Here is a 23,540-nt window from a genome sequence, read left to right as displayed (position 1 = left end):
TACACTCAGTTCTTAGTTCTGTATAATGCAGAATTTCTTTATTTATATATTATGGAAATGCATATTCCAAAAGTTAATTTAAACCAAGGAATATCATCCCTCTTAAGGTGTGTATGAATTCTTATGGAATTCAAAGAGACCTCTTTGATGCTCTGTTTATTGCATCAATCGACACTCAAACAGGTTATCTGTTTATTTTCATATTGACATTGATGGGACCATCCTGCGGGAAAATTAGCTGCATTTACCCCAACAATGATTACACTTCAAACATTATGAGTGCACAGGCTTTAGAGCGATGAAGGTCAACAATAACAGTGAGCAGACTTAAGACTTTTAAAATTTATCATAAATTTACATTGGAAAAATCAGCGGGATTTTATAAAATGGAATGGCTTCATTTTTGTCAGAGAATAACTGTGTTGTTGCACAAGATAAATGGCTTGGTGTCAGAAAGAGTGTATTCCCTGCATCCTTAAAAATAATTTCAAAAGATGGATCCATTACATTAAATAGCTAGGACTGAAGTTAAGCAGGAACATAATGAACATTAACTTTTTTTTTCCTCCTTAGGTAACTGTGCTCATTTCCACAAAGGTGGCTGGTGGTACAATGCTTGTGCACATTCTAATCTGAATGGAGTTTGGTACCGTGGAGGTCATTATCGCAGCAAGTACCAAGATGGAGTCTACTGGGCTGAATTTCGAGGGGGCTCCTATTCTCTGAAAAGTACGGTAATGATGATCAAGCCTGAATAACAGTCAAGAAGAAATCACATGTTCCGAACAGATACAGCTATGAAAACACAGACTCAAAATGTAGGGTTCTTTCAAAAGCAGAACATGTGCTTTGTCAAAGAAGGAATTTGTTTAAAAACGTTGAAAAATCACTTAATATTGCTCCTACATATATGGTTTCATTACCTATTAAAATGCTAGAGGAGAAAGCAAGGATCCACATGACATTATTATGTGCATTTGTACTCAATGCTCACTGGCTCTAAGTTGAACAACTAGCACCTAAAGGAAACACTGCCCTTCTCATATAGGAAGGCATGAGGTGTATCCTATTTTTACCAGATTACACTATAACCCAACAAAATCAGTTATGACTAATATTTGGATGTATACTAATGTTGTATTTTATTATAACAGACAACTTTTTGTTTAATAATCTGCTGTCGGACACATCAGCTTTATAAAAGATATTTGGAGAATCCACAATACTTCATGTTAACATTGAAATTAAGGGGTTAGGTTGAAATAAGTATTTAAATTAAGTCTTTCATGAATCACAGTTTAACTTTAACAGAAAAATAATCCAGAAGTTCCCAAATTAGACGGAAAGATATAAATCACAGGATCAAGAGAACCTTCATATTCTCCCTAAGACTAAAGTTATAAAGCAAGACCCAAGTTTAAATATAAAATCCTCACCAGAAGCCACCTTCTAACTGTTCTATTTGAACACTTCTTCCTAACACCAAAACATCAAGCTGTTTTTACAATGAAAACCACATTGCCTTTAAAACAGAAACAAATCTGCACTAACCTGATAGCAACAAAAGTGTTGATTTAAAATAGTTAAACACTACAAAAACCACCTGTTCCAAGAATATGTGCCTCTGCTATGAAAGCACATCTATGCAGGTCAGAAACATCTGGTAGAAAAATGTTGGTGTAACTCTCATGAAGAGTAAATCTGGAATAAACATGGCTCTGAATACATTCTTGTCATATGCTTTAAATCCTGATCAAAAAAAACCTTTCAATTTAAGAAAAATCATCCTTAAGTCTCCTTTCCTTAAAAGGGTTACCGAATTATGCATGCATAAAGTAATGTTGATTTATGCAAACCATAGAAGTTTCAAAGAAATATAGCTTTCATACACATTGAAGAGATGACTACAGCAGTGGGTTTCTTTATGAATATAAGAATATAAAAAGAAAATCAAGAATGAAAGTTGAGTATTTGACCCACCAAAACTCATCTCCTCTTTACTTAATCTCCCACTGCACCATTCAACGTCTTGAATGACCTTAATGCCTTTTATTTTATGAATGTGGCAAATGAATACAAATTGTACCACTGTTTTTGAGAGATGTTTCTCTTCTCATTGTATGTGTTAAACTGATTTTCTATTGATTAATTAAGCTCAGCTCAACAGTATAAAGTTAAAAGTTGCATTCTGGTTTTATCTTCAGTCTGCTGCCACATATACATGTCCTGTCATGGTTTCTCCAACACCATACATATTAAAGGTTTTGAACTGTTCTCACCTTCACTCACAGTTCATCCCCTACCAAACTGTAGCTAGTATTTTGGCTTTTTTTATAATGCCCTTTCTACTGCTTACACATCCTTTTTTTGTCCAAATAGAATGCCTAGAATTGAAGATGTACCTAAACTTTGATTTGGTTTGTGAACTGCAAAGCTCCAATCCACTTTATGGAGAGTGAAAATGTACATACAAATTGTTATGTTGACATTTTATGTCAACTTTCATTGCTAGGAAATTCGAGTTCAAGAGTAAGTATGTCTTTTTGCAATTTACAGAGCCTCCGACTACTGTGCACTGTTTTGATCCCCTTGTCCATAGAAGGAAATACTTGGAATAGAGAAATTGCAAAAGAGATTGACCAGACTAATTTTTGGGGTGACTGGATTTGTCTGATGAGAGGTGGAGGATACTGACCCTTTGAAACATACAAAATTATGCAAGGGGATTTAGATAGGACACTTCCCCTAGCTGGTGAATCTAGAACCATGGGACATGGCCTACAACTCATTATGAGACTATCTGTTACAACACAGAGGTGAACCCCTTTGTTAATTAAACCAAACACCCAGAAAAGCTCACCTCACAATCTGTTAAAATGAGTGACAGAAAACTCCCAAACTTCACTATTTAAAGAAAATAACATCAATTTATTTTTTTAACTCTAAAAATGAACATTAAACAACTACTCAAATCTCTAATTCCCCTTTCTCTTAACTGCTTACTATCTGCCTCCAACGCTATAACAATATGCTGTTCTAATATGACACATTAAAATTACATCAACTTAATTTCACAACCACACAACTGCTGCCTTCTTCTGTGTCTTCATTCTTCCAGCTGCCGAATTCCCTGGATCATCTTCTTTGCTTTTACTTTGAGAATGTTTCATATGACAGAATGTTTTTCATTTCTTTGAGAGCAAGATGTTAGCTCTCCATGAGTTTCTCTACGACATTTCCTCTCTGACCAGGTTTCAAAATGTCTGCATTTTATACACCCCTCAACATTGGATTGTCTCATTGGTTCGATGTTAGCAAAACAATAAATTCAAACTAGATTGGGTTTTAGTATCCTGGGGCATAGTTTAAACTGATTGGTTAAATTCAAATTGTCATCAAAACAGCAACCAAAACTCAAGTATCCATTTCACAGCCAAATGTACATATTTTCAATTTTCCAGTACATTCTGGGGCTGGCATCTAGTCACCTACACGTGCTTGTAATCTCTCAGTTCAGAACAGAATTCACTCTCTCTTAGTACACGCCTTCAACTTCATAACAGATTTAAGACTAGAATGCAGAGGCATTCCTTTACTCAAAGGTTGCTGAAACTTTCAAATTCTTTATCCTAGAGACAGATAAATTTCTGAATATGAATGACAAAGGGATATGGAGATAGTATTTGAAGAGAGTTCAGAAAAGATTTACCAGGATGTTGCCAGGACTGGAGAATTTAAGTTATAAGTACAGACTTTTTTCACTGGAGCACAGGAGGTTGAGGGATGACCTTACAGAGGTTTATAATATCATAAGGGCATAGATAAGGTGAATAGCAATGATCTTTTTCCTAGGATGGGGGAGTTCAAAACTAGGGGGCATATTTTTAAAGTGAGAGGAGAAAGATTTAAAGGGAACCCAACAGACAACTTTTTCCACACAGAGGGTGGTGCCAGAGGAAGTAGTAGATGCTGGTACAGTTACATTTAAAAGACATTTCGAATGTATATGAATAGGAAAGATTTAGAGGGATAAGGGCCAAACACAGCCAAGTGGGATTAGTTTAGTTTGGGAAACTTGGTTGGCATGGACGGTTTGGACCGAAGGGTCTGTTTCAGTTATAGAACATAGAACATAGAAGAATACAGCGCAGTACAGGCCCTTTGGCCCTCGATGTTGCGCCGATCCAAGCCCACCTAACCTATACTAACCCACTATCCTCCATATACCTATCCAATGCACTCTATTTACATTGAGATAGCTGATCAGCCATGACTGTAACTGAATGGCGGAGCAGGCCCAATGAGCTGAATGGCTTCATCCTTTTCCTATGATTCTGCTCTTACCTTTATTTTCGAGCTGGAACTGGACACGCTAACATGTCATTCTTGAAATTTTTTTCCCTATAAAAATATCCAAAAAACAGCTTTGACAATATCCTTTGTTTAAAGATGCATTAACGTCTGAAGATTCAACTGCTGAATTCCCTCTATGTGAGGTGACAGCAGTCTTCATTAAGGGTGCAGTGGAAAATCACTCGTCTATATCTTAAAGGGAAGTTAAATCCTAAGTTTCAAATAAAATTCAGGCAAGTACCACACATATGAATCATTTTCTAAGTCTGGAGCGAATGGCTAGGTGTAGCCTTTAACTGTTAGAACTGCAACTAGATTTGAAGGAAGGAAAGAGTGAAATATAAAGTCAGGGGACAACACAACTGCAGTGTTGCTATCATTTGGTGGTTGACTCAAGACTTTAGTGTGGCTCGGTGTAATGAGATTGAAATTACTGGGAATATTAAAAATACCTAAATTAGTGTATTTTACTGTATTTTGTGACTGTATTCTTCCTTAGCCAGTTATTCAGAAGAATTATCCATTTAAGGTGAAAATTTCAATTAATCATAGCAAGCTTTACAAGGTTTCTGGTCACTGCTCCATAGCGATAGTGTTTCTCCGTGTGTATAATTAATCACATAATAAATCACTGCAGGGATAGTAGATGTCCTCCTTAAAAAATTACATTGGTACTCTCAGTATAAATAAAATAACTCATACAAAATTCCCTTACAAACAGAGAAATTATATAAAATGCAAAAGAACAATATAGATCCTGGCCAGTGAAAAAGATGCAAAGTAAACTGAATGTAGGCAAAAAGTTACAAAATATCAATATAAAAAGTAACCTGCAAGATACATCATTATTTTCCACACTGGCATTCGCAAAAAGGTGATCAGAAGCAATCTGGGCCACATGAAAATTAGTAATGGTAATAATGCCAAGAAAAATATGGTGTAACGCTGGACAATGCTGAATATTTTGCACAAGTCAGCTTGCTAGATATCACAAGGAGATGAATGCAGAATTTAGGACAGGGATTCTCCATAATTAATATCAATAATATTAAAGAAGCAAATAATGACATTAAACAGCTTAAAATATCTAGGACCAGATAATTTCTCGGTGAGGAATTTGAAACAAGTGAGTGAGAACACTGAAGATGCCCTAACTATAACCTTCCAAAGTTCTCTCAATTCAAGAAACCTGCCCAAAAGCTGTGCATGTCATTCCATTACTTAAGAAAATGACATTGAAAACAGAACATGATAGGCCTGCCAGCCTAACTTTTATTGTTGAGAAGTCACTGGAGTCTATAATTAAAGGTAAGGTGATGGAGCATCTTGAAGTTTAAACAGAGAAAGCAGGCAAGGATTTGTGAAGGCAGGTCATGCCTGGTGAATCTGATTTAATTTTTTTTTTAAAAGGGATAATTGAACCAGTGATGTTTATGAGTATTAGTAGTGTGCATTTCCACAAAGCACCCAATAAAGTCCATAATAAGAAAGTGAAGCTGAATTTATGGTTTATAGCTTCAACTCAACAAAATAGGTAACAGATATTCTCTGGTCCATTTCTCAGGGAAATACCTTGACCAGAGTGAACCTGCATAGTTTAGAATCTAAACAAAGTTTGGTAATTAGCAGTCACTCTTCCTGTTATTGGTGTATTCTCTAAGGCTACTTGTCAACTAATCGGCGCTCTCCTCTCATACATTATAACTATTGTTTTCCAATTACATTTGTATTCATCAAGACATTATAGAAGAATACCAGACAGAAAGCTTCAAGAAAATGTATTGTATTGAATTTCTTGGAATTGACGACAAATAATTGAGCTGATTAGGAAATAGATTGAGCAGAAGAGAAAAAGCATATGGGCAAGTAATCAAATTAGCAGGATGTCAGTGTCAGTTAGACTCGAAACAGCAGCTCTTTTCTCTCCTTACAGATGCTGCCAGACCTGCTGAGATTTTCCAGCATTTTCTCTTTTGGTTTCAGATTCCAGCATCCACAGTAATTTGCTTTTATAGGATGTAAGTGTTGTTGTGCTGCAGGGATGTGTGTTGGGGCCTTAAGTGTTTACTATACTTATTACTAACTTAGGTGATGGGATAGGAAATAATGTTTACTAATTTCCTGATGAAACAAAGCCAAGTGGCATTTGCAAGCAATATAGATGAAGGTACAGAATGACAAAGAAATAAAAGGATCTAACAGCATACTTTCCAAACTAAATCTGTAGCTATCAAAAGAGAATTAGAGACACAGATATTTAGAATGGCTCAGAGAAGTAATCAAAAAGACTAATGGAATGTCAGACTTTATAGCTAAGAGAACTGAAGCACAAAAGTATAGAAAAACTAAGCCCAAGTTAAGCAATACCTGAAGAACTGTAAATGGTTCTGGGCATTTACTTTGAAAAAGGTATATAAGCATTGGAGGAAGCGCAGCATACATTTAACGGGATGATACCAGGACTTCCAAGGGTTACATTTGGAGAAGGGAATACATAAACGTTGCACTGTATTACGTGGAACGTAGAAGGCCTCTTCATTCAAATTTTCAAGTTATTATAAAGGGTATAGTCACAACTCATTTTGCAGGCTTGGAAGCTTCACACTAGTGGGTCTAAAATTTACAGCCCTCCTATTCAGAATTGGTTATTCCTCTTCGGCAATTCCTCATATTTGAGCATGATGTAAGAACTTCAGAAGATGACTTGAGAAGTTCAGTACACTCTTCCAAAATGATAATTGATGCTATGTCTATTCTTAAGTATAGAACTGTGATGTAGAGATTTTAGTCAACCAAATTTTTTTTTAAGGGAAATGGGGCAAAAAATGGGGCAAGACCAGCCATGACCTTAATGAATGATGAAATAGAGCAAAATTGTCTGTTCTTGTCCTCGTTATCCTACTTGCTGAATAACAGACATCTGGCGAACTATCACCTTTTGTAAAAAAAAGATGCCTTTCTTCTGTTGCTTTTCATAACTGCATTATAGACATTGGAGGTAAAATGGTGGTAATACTATGATTGTTAAACAAATATATAAAGAACATTCTGACAAACCTGACAGCACCCATTGATGGAGCTCTTCTCATATTTTCACATACACAGAAGAGCCAAAAACACAATTAGATTACCTATTCCTACATAAAGTTCTTTAAGCTTAGTTCAGTCCATTGTTCAAGTTTACCTTCTTGCCACTCAGCACCACTTCACATCACTGCATTTTCCATGGTTATATATTCAGGAACTTTTTGATACTTTCAAACTTAAAGCTACAATTGATTTTAATTCAATTTATAATGCCACAACCATTCTGCATTAAAAAAGTATATTATTATCATTACAAACACAACTGATAAGTATTAAGTAATTTAAGAGCTTCAAAGAGGGATTTTTTTTTCCCAGTTATTAATGACAAATTTGTTCACAGATCACCACCTTTGACACCACCCTTCCACTATACTACCAAGGTGTGAGACATTACAAAAAACAGACTGACAGGGACCGGTCTCTCCAGGACACACTGGTCCACTCTTCCTTCATTCCCAACACACCCACAACACCTTCCCTTGCAACCACAAATATCTGTTTGTTTGATTTCTCACTCCTAAGTATCCAAGAGCCCAACACACATTCCATGTGAAGCAGTGCTTTACCTGCACTTCACACAATCTAGCCAACTACATTTGCTACTCACAATGTGGTCACCTCTACATTGTTAAAATCACAACACCAGGATATAGTCCAACATGTTTATTTGGAAGCACAAGCTTTTGGAGCGCTGCTCCTTCGTCAGGTAGCTAGTACTCTACAATAAGGAAACAAAGCTTAGACTGGTTGACCGCTTCGCATAACATCTATGTTCTGTTCGCAAAAAAGACCCTCAGCTTCCAGTTTCATGCCACTTCAACACATAGCCAACATTTCTGTCTATGGCTCGCTACAGTGCTCCAGTGAATGAGGTGCGCACAAGCCAGAGCACCTCATTTTCCGCTTGGGAACCTTTCAGTCTTTCGGACTCAATATAGAGTTCAACAACTTTAGGGCGTGAGCTCTCCCATGTCCTTACCCCAATTGCCACACACTAAACCTTGTTATCATATAGTCTGCTATTACACACAACCCATTGTTAGCCACTAACAGTCTCCATTAATAGCTATTCACCCTCCGAACCAGATCATTATCCGCTCTTTTGTCTGTCCAACTGTTCTTGCCTCTCTTTGGACTCTATCCCCACCTATCTTTTATTCCTTGCCCCCTCCCCCCTACCCTATCTTCTGCATATAAACTGAAATTTTCCTAGCACTATCAATTCTGAGGAAGGGTCACTTGACCCGAAACGTTAACTCTGATTTCACTCCACAGATGCTACCAGATCTGATGAGCTTTTCCAGGAATATCTGTTTTGTTTCTGAGCTAATCTTGTGTTGATTATTCTTAAAAAATATATAAATTCATGCAAATTAAATTTAGATTAACATGCATCGTAGTATTTAATTTTTATACAATTTTTCCCAATTTTTGGGACTAGAAACTGCAATCAACACTACACTAAATTCAAATATTAAAATGCAAGAATATATTGTCTGAGAAGATGCAGGCTGATACTGGTGGTACTCGAGCCTGTTTTACCAATCAAGAAGATCTCATTTACTAAAATAAAGGGTGAAATAAAATAATTCAAACAAAATATTAAAAATATTTTAATACCATTAAAATCCACCAAAAATACTTATTTCCAGTTAACAGGTACCATCCTTTAGCTGCTGGTTGATTGTTACAAAAAATAGCAATTTCTCTGCTAGTGTTTACCAAAATTAATCTGAGATCATCATGGGAAAAAAAAACAAAGAAATTTTGCTTTGAAACAGATTTACAGCATGCACTTAGTTTTAAGTAAATAAAACATACACATCACTGTTACTGAACCTGTGTTTAAGACCTTTGAATTATTAGCAATATCTCTAACTAAAGAAGTGAGCAACAATCCCCTCCATTTACTGCTCAAATAGCAGTTAATTAATGTACAAGGAACAAGTCAACGATGAGGGAAGTCACTTAATCACTGCCAGGTAATTATCTGAATGCTGCTTGATGAAAATATACAATGTGAGAAATCACAGGAATTGAACATTTAGTATTACACATCCTAGGACCTAAACCACTTAGAAATTGCATGTGTGGGATGTAGACTCAACTGTACACAGTTCTGTAGGACTATAAGAAATAGAAGCTGAAAATGCCCACTCAGCCTCCTAAAGCCTATTGTACCAGTCAATAGTTGATGGCTGGTTTGATGTGCGCTTATTGCCCCTTTTCTGCCAGACCACGTAATATTTGACTCTTGTCAAACATTCATCAAATCCAATCTTGTTTTAAACTGTGACTCCAATTTCAATATTCCCCAAGAAGGAAAACATTGCCTCAGCATACATCCTGTTAATCTCGCTCAGAATCTTGTGTTTCAGCAAGATCATTTCAAGTCCAAAGATTTCAAATCTGCTTAAGCTTTCCTTACATGACAAACCCTTTGTCACAGAAATCTATTCAGTGCGTCTACGCTGAACTGTCTCCAATATGCAAACACATTTATCCTTGAATAATGTAGCCAAACGCTTAGTTTGATTTCACCAAAGTCCTGTACAATTACAGCAAGACCTTCTTACTTTTATACTCCATTCCCCTTCTAATGAAGGTCAACAAATCATTTGCCGCCTTAATTATTTGATCATCTTGCATAGTGATCTTTTGTGATTCATGTACAAGGATAGCTGGGTCACTCTGTACCACAGCATTTTGCAGTCTTTGTGTCTATTTAAATAATACCCTGCTTCTCTGTTCTTCCTGCCAAAATGGACAACCTCAAAACGTCCCACATTATGATCCATCGGTTAAGTTTTTCCAGCTCACTTAAACTATCAATCTCTTCACACATAGTTCATCTCAACTAGTTTACCTATATATATTCACAGCATCAGCAAATTTGACAATAATGCAGGCAGTCTCACAAACCATATGTCAATAATGATTACTGTATTGCACTGATTCACTTCTATTTCTGCTATCGATTCATCAATGTGGTTTTTATTAATGCTTCAATTATTCAGATAAACAGCCTTTAATTCCATCTTATTGTTTTTTTCCTTAAACTTACCAAGACCTTATTCACTGGTGTACACTTATGTTTATACACTCTGCTCCTTCTTGCCACACTCTGGTTTTCATTATCTTTATCATCATCCTACACTATGGTCTCATCTTTTATCTTTCCAAGTCTCCTGTTATGTGGACCCTCCCACTCACTATTGACTTGAAAGCCATCTCTCCACTCCTAGTAATGGTATTTCCCAAGACACTGGTCCCATCCTGGTTCAGGTGAAGGCAACCAAAATGGTGCAGCTCTTTTCTCAATCCTGATGTCAGTGTCCCATGAACCATGTTGCATTTTGGTAAGGCAAACAAAGGCAAGTCATAGTTCATGGTAGCACACTGAGGAGTGTTGTTGAACAGAGAGACCTTGGGGTGCAGGTACATTGTCCCTTGAAAATGGCATCACAGATAGACAAAGTGCTGAAGGCATTTGGCATGCTTGCCTACAGGAGTTGGAGTGTCATGTTAACGCTGTACGAGACATTGGTAAAAATCACATTTTGGAGTACTGTCTACAATTCTGGTCACCCTGCTATAGGAAAGATATCACTAAACTGGAATGAATGCAAAAAAAATTTATAAGGATGTTACAGAGACTAGAAAGTTTGAGTTATAAGGATAGGCTGGGATTTTTTTCCCTGGTGCTTAGGAGGCTACAGGGTGAGCGGAAAATTGCAACTTTTAAAAGACATTTGAGCAAATACATGAATAGGAAAGGTTGAAGGGATTTGGGCCAATCGAAGGCAGATGGGATTAATTCAGTTTAGGAAACCTGGTTAGCATGGATGAGTTTGACCAAAGGGTATATTTCCATGCTATATGACCCTATGGGTCTGTGAACTGAAACCAATTTCTTTCACCGGCATTAGGGCCAGATTTTCTAATCTTTGATCTTATTCAATGCCAATTTGCCTATGCCAATTTGCTCATAGTTTAGGTACTAATATTAATATATTCTTAGCCTTGCAGTTCTGAGTTTTAAATTTAGTCCCTTGCTACTCAAACCTCTTTTGGCATCCTACCTATGTTATTAGTGTGCATTTGGACTACAAATACTGGGGTCTGTCCCCTTTCACTCACTGTACTTCTCAGGCTGAAAAAGATTTCCTTAACCCTGGCACAGGATAGACAATCCAGTCTTTGGGACTTGCTGTCAGCTGCAGAATTTGAATTTACCACTTCAGTAGTGTCTTCCATAGTGGGAAGGTCAGTCTGCTCAACCTCTCTTCAGACAGGATACAAGAACCTCAAACCTGTTTTATCACTGTAAAGGCTGAGAATCCTCCAGTACTAACATATGGATCCCTATACTAGCCTGATTCTGCACACTCCAGCTGCTAACTACAACCAAATGTGAGGTACCTAGTCAAAAGGATGAAACTGCCTTTTGGAATAAACTTTATCCTTCCTAATTCATCACTGTCCAAAGTTCAGACTTCAGCTCAACAACTCTGAGTCCAAAATCTTCAAACTGCAGATGCTTACAGCATATGTGGCTGCCTTGGATCACACTGGTGTTCAGCAGCTCCCGCGTGTACAGTTGAAAAACACCACCCAGCTTGCATCTTTATTGTGTTTTATTTAACTAAGTTAGTTTAGAAATATTACACAACGGTTACCTCGACTTATTGCACATGATTTAATGATTGAAGTTATAAGTTTAATGCAATGGCTAGACCTCCCCAGAACAAGTTTAGACAAATGCCCTATTTAGAGACAAAGACTCTTAACTATCAGCTCACCAACTGAATACTCCAATGTTTCAGGTCTCACATCCCACTATTGATCTCAGTCTTCTCTCAGTCCACTCCTTATGTAGAACAATACCTCTTCCATTACTACACTGAATTCGCTCACTTACCAAATTCCCAAGTCTTTAGCTGCATTCAGCAACAAGATGCTTTTCCAATGATTAAAGAACGAATAATGAGAGCACAGTTTGAAGGTGATGTGAAGAAAAGAAAAATCTATGCAACTAGATTTGGGATGCACTGCCTGACAGTACATGGTTTTAATAGTGGAACACAAAAATGATTTGGACAAACACTTGAAATAGAAAGTGCAGAGATAAAAAGAAAATGGTGTATGGGAAAAACTGGATTGCTCTTAAAATCTTACTGCATCACATGGTTTCCATTACATTGCATCACATTCTGAGTTATACCACTTTACCCAAGTGGCTTTCTGTAAGCCGAGAAGAGGAATCACGTCATCAACTACACTATTAAATCTGCTGAAGAGAAGTCACATCTGACTCAAAACATTATCTACATTATCTGTTTCTCCCTCTACAGATGATGTCAGGCCTGCTGAGTTTCTTCACCATTTCCTGTTTTGATCTTAGGCCTTTAATTTGAATGCGATACATGTCATTTGCCACAAGCCAAAGATTTGTATGCACTCAATATGGAATACTAGATACCTTTGATCTCTTTAAATGAAATGATTATTAACAGTGTAGAAATAAAATGAAAAGCATTTAATGCAGTGTATTTATTTTTGCAAAAAAAAGTTCAACATTTCAAGTCTTCCATTGACTTTGTTGTCTCCAGCATTTGTAATATTTTGTTCCTGGTTTGGTGGAAAAATATGCTGTGAGAAGGATAAAGTGGCTGCGAAAGACATAGACAGATTTAATGAGCAGAAATGTTTTTTGAGAGAGAGAAACTGGGGACTAGTGGTATACAAAGTGATTTGAGACTTCCTGTACACAATAAAAGAAAGATAATGAAGGTAAAATAAGCTAGTGGCATGTTAGTCTTTACTATAAAGGATTTAGTGCGCCAGAATAACATAGTCTCACTTCAAGAAGCCTTGTTGAAATACTGTACAGAGTTTTGGTCTCCTGAGAAAAGGAAACAATCTCCTCAGTTGGGATGCCAATGAGGTTCTATTAGACTAACTCATGACATGTGGAAATCATCATAAGAGGAGAGACTGCTTGGACAAGGTCTACATGATCTGCAATCCTTTCTGATTATAAGATTGAGAGGTTGTCTTTCTGAAAAACAAAATTCACATGGTAAATCCTGGGAGGATGTTTCTCCCTGCCAGAGAATTTCAAACTATGGTTACAGACTCAGAATTAAGTCAGTATTTTAGATTTAATCAGGGAAATTTCTTCACTCAAAAGGATTTTAGAATCCTCTACCCAAGAGAGCTATGGATCCTCCATTGTTGAATAATTCAAGGTGAAGACTGACAGATCTTTGGATACTAGGGGAATCAGGGGATATGGTAATAGTGCAGGACAGTAAAGCTGAAGCAGAAATTCATTTATGATTATAATTTATGACAGAGCAGGTTTAAAGAGTTGAATGACCTGCTCCTGTTTCTATTTCTTATAGTTGTAAATCCAACATGAAAATATTCTGCAACCTAACCATGTGTTCAAACATCCTCTGGACCCCTTTAAGAGGAAAATAATAAATAGTTGTATTCTTTCAGTCGTAATATTTGATGCTTTAAAAAATGTCACCAGGCTCATTTAGACAGAATGCATCTTCTAATACTTTCAGAAAGAAAAGGTAATCAAGATGTTTTGTATAAATTAACTAATTTAGTTAATTGCGGTGAACCTCTCTGACATGTAATATTAAAGGATACTCATTATTGTTGGCATGTACTCAAAAGAATTAGTCAGAAAAGGAGTACCTACTGAACAGAATAAATCTTGAGCTTTTTATTGAACTTTGGTACAATTTCATTGCTTAGTTTCAACAGTTTAAAGGAACAAATATCTATAACCTAAATCTTTTGTCCATTTACGTAGTTATTGTAACAAGTTCAGCCAGATGGACCTCATAGAATATGAATTCACTGATTGGGGCTGTTAACCTGGTCCAATCAGGGAGCCCTGACTGACAGAGGTTCTGTCACATCAGAGGTTCTGTTCACTCTGGGAGCTGGCTTTGAGGAAGCAGGACAAGTGTCAAGTACTATGCACATGAAAATAAAGTGACTTAGTGAGGGGATACCAACCTCTGTGGAGTTACTTCAGTTTATTTTTTTATAATGAAAGCACATCTAGTTGGGCCATGATTCATTGATTTGCTTGCTCATTAGCAAATACATTCCTTCTCCTACCCGCCCCAAAGGTCTAGAAATGCTATACTAATTGACTGATGAATTGCTTTCATTTTGAGATGCTAATCAAGACAGCCTTGGCACCAGTACAAAATGCATAGCATAAATCAAGTGAACTGTGAAAATAAACTATTTCTACATCCCACAACACTACACAAAATAATTTAAATTATTCAACATAAAGTAATTAAATTCTTATCAGTATAGAATAAAAAATAATCTTTTGTAAATTTAAAATCTCTTTACGTCAGAGTTTTTAATGCAGAAAAGAATGACCAATTATGTACAGCTGATAAAGTTTACTTTTTCATAATTTAGTGTAGGAGAAAGTGAGGTTTGCAGATGCTGGAGAGTCAAGACTCACAAAGTGTGATGCTGGAAAAGCACAGCAAGATCAGGCAGCATCTGAAGAGCAGGATGGTCGATGTTTCGGGCATAACATCGACTCTCCTGCTCCTTGGATGCTGGCTGACCTACTGTGCTTTTCCAGCACCACACTGTTCAACTAAGTTCAATTGCAGGAATGCTTGTTTTTCACACCATGAAAATTGATATTTACAAAAGATTAGATAATTTTGATATCTGAATCTGAACAATCTAGGATGTTTGCTTCAATGTGAAGAATGCTACATGAATGCAAGTTATTGTTGTTCTTAGAATATGCTGGCTCACGATGTTATATGAACCGCTGCTCATGATGGAGGCCGCTACCAGCATCTGCATTGTGTGTAGGAAACTAAGGCTTTCTGATCCTAATGTGGTAGAGGAAACTTACTTCCTAGTCGCTTGTCGTTAACAAGATATTGTTTATTGCATGTTATCAAATAGGTACAATTTATATTGAAATGACATATTGTTTCAGAACGACCAGTTGTTTGGTCTCACTTCTTAGAGATCCTAAGCTGTTCCGCCACACAAGTCCACGAGAGATCAAGAAAATGTAGTGCTTATGGTACTCTTTCGTGTGAATTACTCAGCTATCCCTCATAAATCTTAAAATGTGACAAGAACTATTCTGATAGTTCTTTCAGAAAGAGAGAGAGAAAATAGGTGGTGGGGTTGAGGTCAGCTCCAGGTCCAGCATGGGCAAGGGGGGGGGTGTCGGCTCCTTCGAAAGGGTCAGATTGGAGGAGGATCAGGGACTGTTGATGAGGTAGGCATGGGGTTTCTTTAATAGTTACTCAGGAGTTAAACAAGTATTTTATAGTCTAACTCTTACCAAGTAAATATTTAGCTTAATTTTATTGGAACCATCCAAAGTCTCTGATTTTTATGGAGAATTTCAGACAGTTTCAGGTGTAGTAGAATCGTCCAGCAGAAAATTCATTCCTTCAGAATGTGCTATGAGGGCTTCTGTGGGGTCCATATGCGCAACTCGGGTTTACACTCACATTACAACTGTCTGGCCAGAGGAAAATCTTCCCCATTATTAAATGTTCCATAATACAAATAAAATGTCTGAAAATAAATCTGGTTCAAATTTTCTCAACACAGTCTCAATTAACCATGAATTTTATGCACAGTGTGCTCTTTATAATTATCTTGAAGGAAAATTAATCAAATGTGGTTAATGATATACTTCACTATAGAAAGTAGCAGGAAATTAAGAAAAGAATAATTGTTTTCTGAAATGACCATTTTGTTATGCATATATTGCAAAACAGGAGTTCAGTGAATGGAATCATTGCATACCATTAAGGAGGGAATATTTTCTGTGTATGTCTTTTGATTAGCATGCTCTTTTCAAATGGTATTTATGGCCTCGTTATATACACCTGACGGCAGATTCGAAAATGGTACTGTCAAATGAGTGACTGGTGATATTGGGCTTCTGTTTTTATTTATACAACTGAACTAGGATGTCAGAATTATTGATTTGAAAAGAAGTCATAAGGAGAACACATATTCGATTCAATGAACGAACAACTGTTGTCTATATCAGTACACATATCAGCTTAGAGTAAATATGTTCTAAACATTACAAAAGCAATGTATTAATGCAGACCACAGATATTTGCCTGTTCCGTTTACAGGAGGATGAAATACAAAATAATCTGTTGAACGTACCCGATATATTATTGATGTCTAAATTAATGTCTCATTAATTTTCAACTATAGTAACTATAGACTAATAGTAACGTGTTATTGCTTGTGGGATTTACTTGCGCTCTGATAACATTAGTTCAGTAAAATAACCTTCTTACATATTAGCTCCTTGTCACACCCATCTGTGTTGATGCACACAATTCAATGTTAAGTGACCATTTAACGCACGTGTAGCCATATCTGATTATCTGACTGCAACTGACTAAACTGTCCAAAAGTGAAAAGGTAATATTTATACTTGTAGTGGAATCCAAAACTAGGTGTCATAACTGTAAGATAATTATTGATAAATCCATTAAGAACTCAGGAGAAGGCTCTTCACCTAGAGACTTGGTGACATGTAGAACTAGATACTGGAAGGAGTTGAAGTGAACATCACACGTTTATGGATACAAATGAGTTAATAAAAGGATATGCTAATAATGTTAAGTAGAAGGAGGTTTGTGCAAAACAAAGGTATGTATGGGCTGAATAGCCTCTTTTGTGTTGTAAATTCTATATATTATATAATATTATTGGTTACCATATGAAGCCAAACAAGTTTAGTCTTTTTCAAGCATTACAATGGAAGTGGTCTCACCTTCATGTAATATAGACATAAACTGTACATGTAAGGGCAGAAACAGGATTACGTTTTGAACTTGACAACAGAATTTCAACAGCAACAGACTTAAAATTTAGTGCTTAGGTGCTGCACTCAAAATCAAAGCCAAGCAAACAGGTTTTATGCTGAAACATGGAAATAGGTCTAGAATTTTCTCTTATTTAATTCTAACAAAGTGTTGTTCATAGAACAGAATATTTTTTAAAAATTGACAAACATTTATTTCTAGTTATGATTTGTCAATGATTCAATTTGCACAAGGGCCTTATCTCCTGCTAAAATGAAAGATTACATCATCATACTCCCTTTACATTCAGTGTTCAAATAACTCCTTTACTGTTGTAAAACTATTGAAAACAAAATATACTTTGTGACACTGAGGTAGAAAATCAGTCTTTTTCTAGATGAACAGCTGTGCAAAATTGAGGGGAAAAATTGGCCTGTTTTGCTCTCACCTCCGATGCTTTTCCCTAACAATAATTTGGTTTCCAATAGCTAACAATATATTCATGCACATTATATTCTAAACAGGTTTTATATACCAAATGCTTTTAAAACAAAATGCACTTTGTGATAATTGTATCTTTTATTAATCTTCACTTGGTAAAAGGCCTTTTTATCCTCAATAAATTATTGTCACCTCCAATTCATGGCAGACAATAAAAGAAATATGCACATTACAAGCCAAATCCATGCTATAATGCAGAGAAGTAGTAAAATGGATGGCTGATTACATTGCCATCAGGTAATATTATTGCCAGCTTCCCTGATGGCTAAGAGTTTGAATGAGTGCAAATGTTTTCTCAATACTTGCTAAAGATACAAGTTGCCAACTACCTGCCATCACCATTCCATATGTGGGACTGTGCTAGATTCTGGACCTTTCATGGTCAATTGGTCTGAGTGAAGTTTTTAACAGAGATTGTGGCTCAGAGGAGTGGCTGAGGATTCTGTGGTGAGTAACTCAACTCTTGACTTCCCACCTATAATGCATGTGAGGTATATAATGGTACATTCTTTATTTTCAAGGTTCAGTGCAGCTCTAACAACTTTGACTATTCAGGTCAAAGAAGCCTGCTTTATCAGCACCTCAACCACTATTCATTCCTTCCAGCTGTGCAACATGATTTCAGTGTAAATAAACATAAACAGAGCAAAGTAATAGACAAGAGAAGGTCATTGTGGTTCCTTTAGTTTGCTTCACTATTCAATGGTTCAACTTCAAGACCAACTTCCCACACACAAATCCGTAACATTCGATTTCTTTAGACCAAAGATCCATGGTGTTGAGACCTGAATATACTGATAGGCCATGCATCTACAATTGTCTAGGGAAATCCCTTCTAAATGAAGGGATTTCAATATTTGCCTTCCAATATTTGCTCTGTAAAATGTTCAGAAACTCCATAGAATATTCAGTCATTCAACTCAATCACTCCTCACAAAGCAATCCTCATTCCAGGGATTCATCTAGTAAAGCTCTGTCGCACCTGCATAAGGCAAGTTTCTTCTCTCTAGTATGCTATTTGTACAATTCCAGCATAATTTTCTTACTTTTATACTGCAAATTCCTTGTGATAAATGCCAAAGGAGTCTTGCCTTCCTAATTCTTTCATGGGAGTGGCATCATTATACACAGTCAGCATTGTTACTCATCCTTCATTACTTAAGGTGGTGGTGAGCTCCCTTCTTCAACTTGTCAGTACATCCATAGTGCTGGTTGGGAAGGAGAAGCAGGAGTTTGGCCTACTTACAGTGCAAGAACTTTAATATATTTCGAGGTCAGCATTTTGTACAACTTGGAGAGAAATTTGCAGGAGCTGGTGAAGGGAAATTTGCATGAGGTAGTATTTCCATTGTGCCTGCTGTCCTCTTTCTTCCATGTGATTGACATCTCAGTTTCAAAGTTACTGCTGAAACAGCTTTGGTTAGTTGCTGTAGTGGATCCTGCAAAGGGTACACACTGCTGCAACAGTGCAGTGGAGGTAGTAAATATTTAAGTTTTTTAAAGTGCTGTTGCAGCTGCATTTATGCAGGTATGTGCACTTTAGATTTCTGTGATTTGTGCATAGGATACTCATACACTCCTAATGTCAAGACTTACTAGATCCCCCACTTGGATGAAAATCTACTTTTCTATTCCTATCAAAGTGGATAATTCAACACTTCCCCATGACAGTGTTAGAAATGCAGGTCCCTCTTAAGGGCCAACCAAAACAGACCATTGTACTTTGCATTCAAGAGTTGAGCTCATGGCTCTTGTGCAGTGGCTGAAATAACTCCAAAGAGGCCTGTATCCGTCACCATGTCACCCTTTATTTACACATGAATAGCCTTTGACTTCAGTACTGTCTCATTCAGAGTCAGCATTTCTGACACTCCTCTTTTTATGTCAGCCAGGGCTCCCTGATTGGACCAGATTAACAACCCCAATTGTAGACACACACTCAAAGTGGCTGGATGTGCATAGGGTCCATTCATCAAACACTGGGACAATGACAGAAAAACTGCATGCATCTTTTGCAACACATGGAGTCTGAAAGTGTTGGTCACAGATAATGTGCTATTGTTTACTCCGCTGTCCACTACTGATCTATCTCTCCAGATCCAAAAAGATTTCAATTCTAGTTGTGATGGACCTTTGGCTTTCATCACAACCAGTTGTTTCAACAGATAAATTAATGGATCTCTCTGCAGCCAAAGTTTGATATTGTCAGCTGTGTTTGGGACCATGTCCAGAAAATTTAAAACTCTTCAATTAGGGGAAGCAAAATCGCTATAAACTGTGAATGGAAGGTGGCTCTATGCATCTGCTTCCACTACTCAGCCCATTGGAAGGTGTTCTAACTTGTAATCATAAGCACTTAGTAATAGCCCACCAATGAATTAGGCCAAAAGCTATGGGAAGCACTGCCTTGTCCCCTTTAAGTAGGCCAAGTGGGAGTTTGTGGTCCATCATTATCACAAATTTTCATCCAGAAAGGGATTGGTGGAATTTCCTGACTCCAAATATGACTGCCAATCCTTCTTTCTCTATTGGAGCCTATTTATGCTTTGCATTAGCCAAAGTCCTGAATGCATATGCTATTGGGTGTTCCTCTCCATTGGGCCACCAATGAGTTAATACAAGTCACTCTTTATTTACACATGAACTGTCCTTGACTTTAGCACTGCCCATTCAGAGTCAGATCTCAGTAACAGTATTTCTGACAGTCCCCTTTTTTTTGTCAGCCTAGGCACCCTGATGGGACTAGATTAATCCCCAATCAGGGAACTCAAATTCTATGACGTCCAGCTGGCTGACCTCATCATAATCACCACAGTAGGAATGTCCTTATCTTGGAGCTACTCGGACCATGCTCAAGAGCCACCTTGTCCAGAGTTGTGTCATAGTTTAACAGAAAAGCTAAAATAGAACTGAGTTCTTGGGCCAGAACACCTTGGCTCAAGTCCCACCTCCCCCAGAGGCAATTGATAATACGTCAGAACAGGTTGATTAAAATAAAGATGAGTTCTGCACAGTTGCTATGGGTAATGTTTGTTGGCTGTTCATTGTTAATTAGGTAATTGGTAGTCCCTACTTCTGTGTCATAAGGTTCAAGTATCATCGTTATGGATATGTGTCATAACACATCCAAATAGGCTGATTTGAAACAAGAGCTATGTTCTTCCTCAATGAGTGCTGGTAAAGGTCTAGAAGGTAAAGGTGAAAATTGTCGTTTGCGCTAAACTATTGATTTACAACAAAAATATTTAAAATCTCTTAAAGTCTTTTGTTGCCTAATTCAACAAAAGGTTATCAGTCTATTAAATACCCACAGTAAACTCTGCCACATTATTAAATAACATGTAACCATTCGATCAAAATCCCTCTCTAGCTTTTATATCTACATCTTGCAATGTAATTTCCCATCCAGATTTTTATCATCACCTCACTTAGATACTCTACTTTCAGTGCCTCCAAGACATTCACGGTTAACAGTTGAGGTTCAAGCGCTGATCCTTAGGCACCCCATGGGTTTTGCTTGCTACTCTAAAATTCTTGCACTGTCTTTTTACTTCTGCACAATCTCCAAATCATGCCAGTGCAGTAAGTCTCATATAACTGGAGGTAATTTTCTGCAAATCCATGCACTGTCTATAAGAAGCACAGCAGCACCTTGCCTGAGCTTCTTGTTTCTACTACTGTGAAGCAGGCACTTGTGGGTACAACATCTCCAAGTCCCTTTCATGATACATACCATCTTAACTTGGAAATATGTAGCATTTCCTACACCATTGTTGTTTCAAAATTCTCGCACTTCTAATCAAACAGTACTGTGGATACAACTTCACAGAAACTCCAGTGAACTAAATCAGGAACAATTATGATGGGCAATAAATGCTAACAATACCGAAGTCCCGAGAATGAATTGAGAAATACTAGAATATTCTTTAGACTTATTCTGACCATTTTGACAAAATAGTTATTTTCTGCTCTTGCTTTCCATGATCGTCATCCAAAATCCCAAGTATAAATTGCCTGTAATAATTCAAAATATTTAAAAACATTCATTCTTAAGATATAGGTGTCACTAATACTTAAGTGTACATGCTGTGGTGTGGAAGACAACGGAACCAGGTATACTGTAATAAGTAAAAGGAAAAAAACCTGTAGGATTCCTTCAGACAGGCTGACAGATCAGAATGGGAGAAGGTCATGTATTATAATGGGCCATGTTTGTCTCAGGGGATAGCATCAAAAGCAATTCCTTCGCTTTCTGCTGATGACTGTTCTTATATGCACAGGTACCATACAGTCTTTTCACTCTGAAGCCAAACACAATGAGCTGAGGTTTACAAAAACTGGCTCTCAATTTTGAAGAGCTTCACAGAGGATTTCCGTCTGTCAGCTCAGGCAAGATCTTTCACATAATTCCCTGCTGGTCTCCTTAGAGAACTGAAGCACTTGTGTCTAGGCACCGTAGCACAAGTAACTGAATTACATAACACTGCCACAATCTTTCAGGATTTCTGTAACCACACCTTAGCTAAAGCCCAGCTGTGTACAAGGTCAATCAATGCCATTCAGAACACACAGTGAGAAGGAAGTAGAGCAAAATACCTTCTGAGGGCATCCAAATAGAAACTCAGATTCATAAATGTATTGCTTGTATGACATTATCACCAATCTGAACAACTGCCAATCTAATCGCAACTACAAGAATGAAGCTACACAGGCTGTTCGAACCCTGTCTAAGGGATACTATTCTTTTTCCTAACTTCCACGCAGCCTAACATCTTGCTATTATTCAATGTAAGAGAGTGACATGTTGGAAAGCCTTCAAACAGTTGAAAATTTTACTTTCAACTAAACAGGAAAAGTTTGCCTGGACTGTATATCAAGACCCCGTCCCCAGCCAAGAAGCTGATATTAAGGAACATCGTCTGCTCAATGATGGTCTTGGCGGAAGTTGAATTGTACCTCGGCTCAACTTCAGTCAGAAGGTTGCATGAGTGACTCATCAGCAATGGTAAACATCAGGCCCTTAAAACAAAGCAGGAACATGAAAGTTCTCAAGGACGTAGGCATCATACCAGCTTCTGGAATACGTGACCCAGTCTCCTAAGGCATGTAACAAATGATCGCAGATTATTTGTAAATTGATGAAACAGAATTCTTTTCTATTGACAAAGTTTGCCGCATTATGTCATTCTCATCATTATGGTTTATAGCACTGAAGGGAAACCAGCTAGGTGTAGAAAGCCTAAAGCCTGGGCTGCGTGCTGGCCTCATCACAGGAAACAAGAGAAGACATTGTGATCTGTCACAAACTGCATTGCTAACACCTTTATATATTTGTGATCTGAGGATTGACAGATCCCACACAGCTCTCCAGGATTCTCAGAAGCAGCCAGGTACATACAATTTTACCACAGCTATCACTTTGACAGCCACCAAGATAAGATGGCCACCCATTCCTTCAGGTCTCAAGTCTGGTCCGAGAGATGACAGATCTGTGATAGCATCTTAAGACAACCACTTCAGTGGCAATAGGCTTCACCCATCTTGAGGAAACTGCATTGAGGAGGTTAGACTCTCGGCCTCCTATACCTCCTCCATAAGCCGACAGGACCTTCAGCTATCTATTATTGTAGACACTGTTTGACAGTCATTACAGATTGCTGCTGGCTATGGGTTTGCTGATCAATTTGTTCCTCCTAAATTTGTTCCTCCTCATAGCCCCTGCTGTGACTGGATCCA

General features: G+C 37.4%; 2 protein-coding genes across 6 annotated transcripts in view; one reads left to right on the top strand and one right to left on the bottom strand.

The window, feature by feature from the left end:
- angptl1a (angiopoietin like 1a) overlaps positions 1–2,191 on the top strand; it is a 77,468-nt gene extending 75,277 nt beyond the window's left edge. The window contains exon 5 of the mRNA XM_043700059.2: positions 574–2,191. Within this exon, the coding sequence (XP_043555994.1) occupies positions 574–758 (185 nt within the window). The 3' untranslated portion in view covers positions 759–2,191. The remainder of the gene's footprint in view (positions 1–573) is intronic.
- The window catches only part of ralgps2 (Ral GEF with PH domain and SH3 binding motif 2), a 470,074-nt gene that overhangs the window by 165,864 nt on the left and 280,670 nt on the right, over positions 1–23,540 (bottom strand). The window lies entirely within an intron of this gene.

The sequence above is a fragment of the Chiloscyllium plagiosum genome, unplaced genomic scaffold, assembly GCF_037043375.1.
Source record: "Chiloscyllium plagiosum isolate Xiang-an unplaced genomic scaffold, Cpla_swu_hap1 HiC_scaffold_9, whole genome shotgun sequence".
NCBI classification, from domain to species: Eukaryota; Metazoa; Chordata; class Chondrichthyes; order Orectolobiformes; family Hemiscylliidae; genus Chiloscyllium; species Chiloscyllium plagiosum.
The sequence above is the reverse complement of the archived record's forward strand: the minus strand, read 5'-3'. Positions and strand labels throughout refer to the sequence as shown.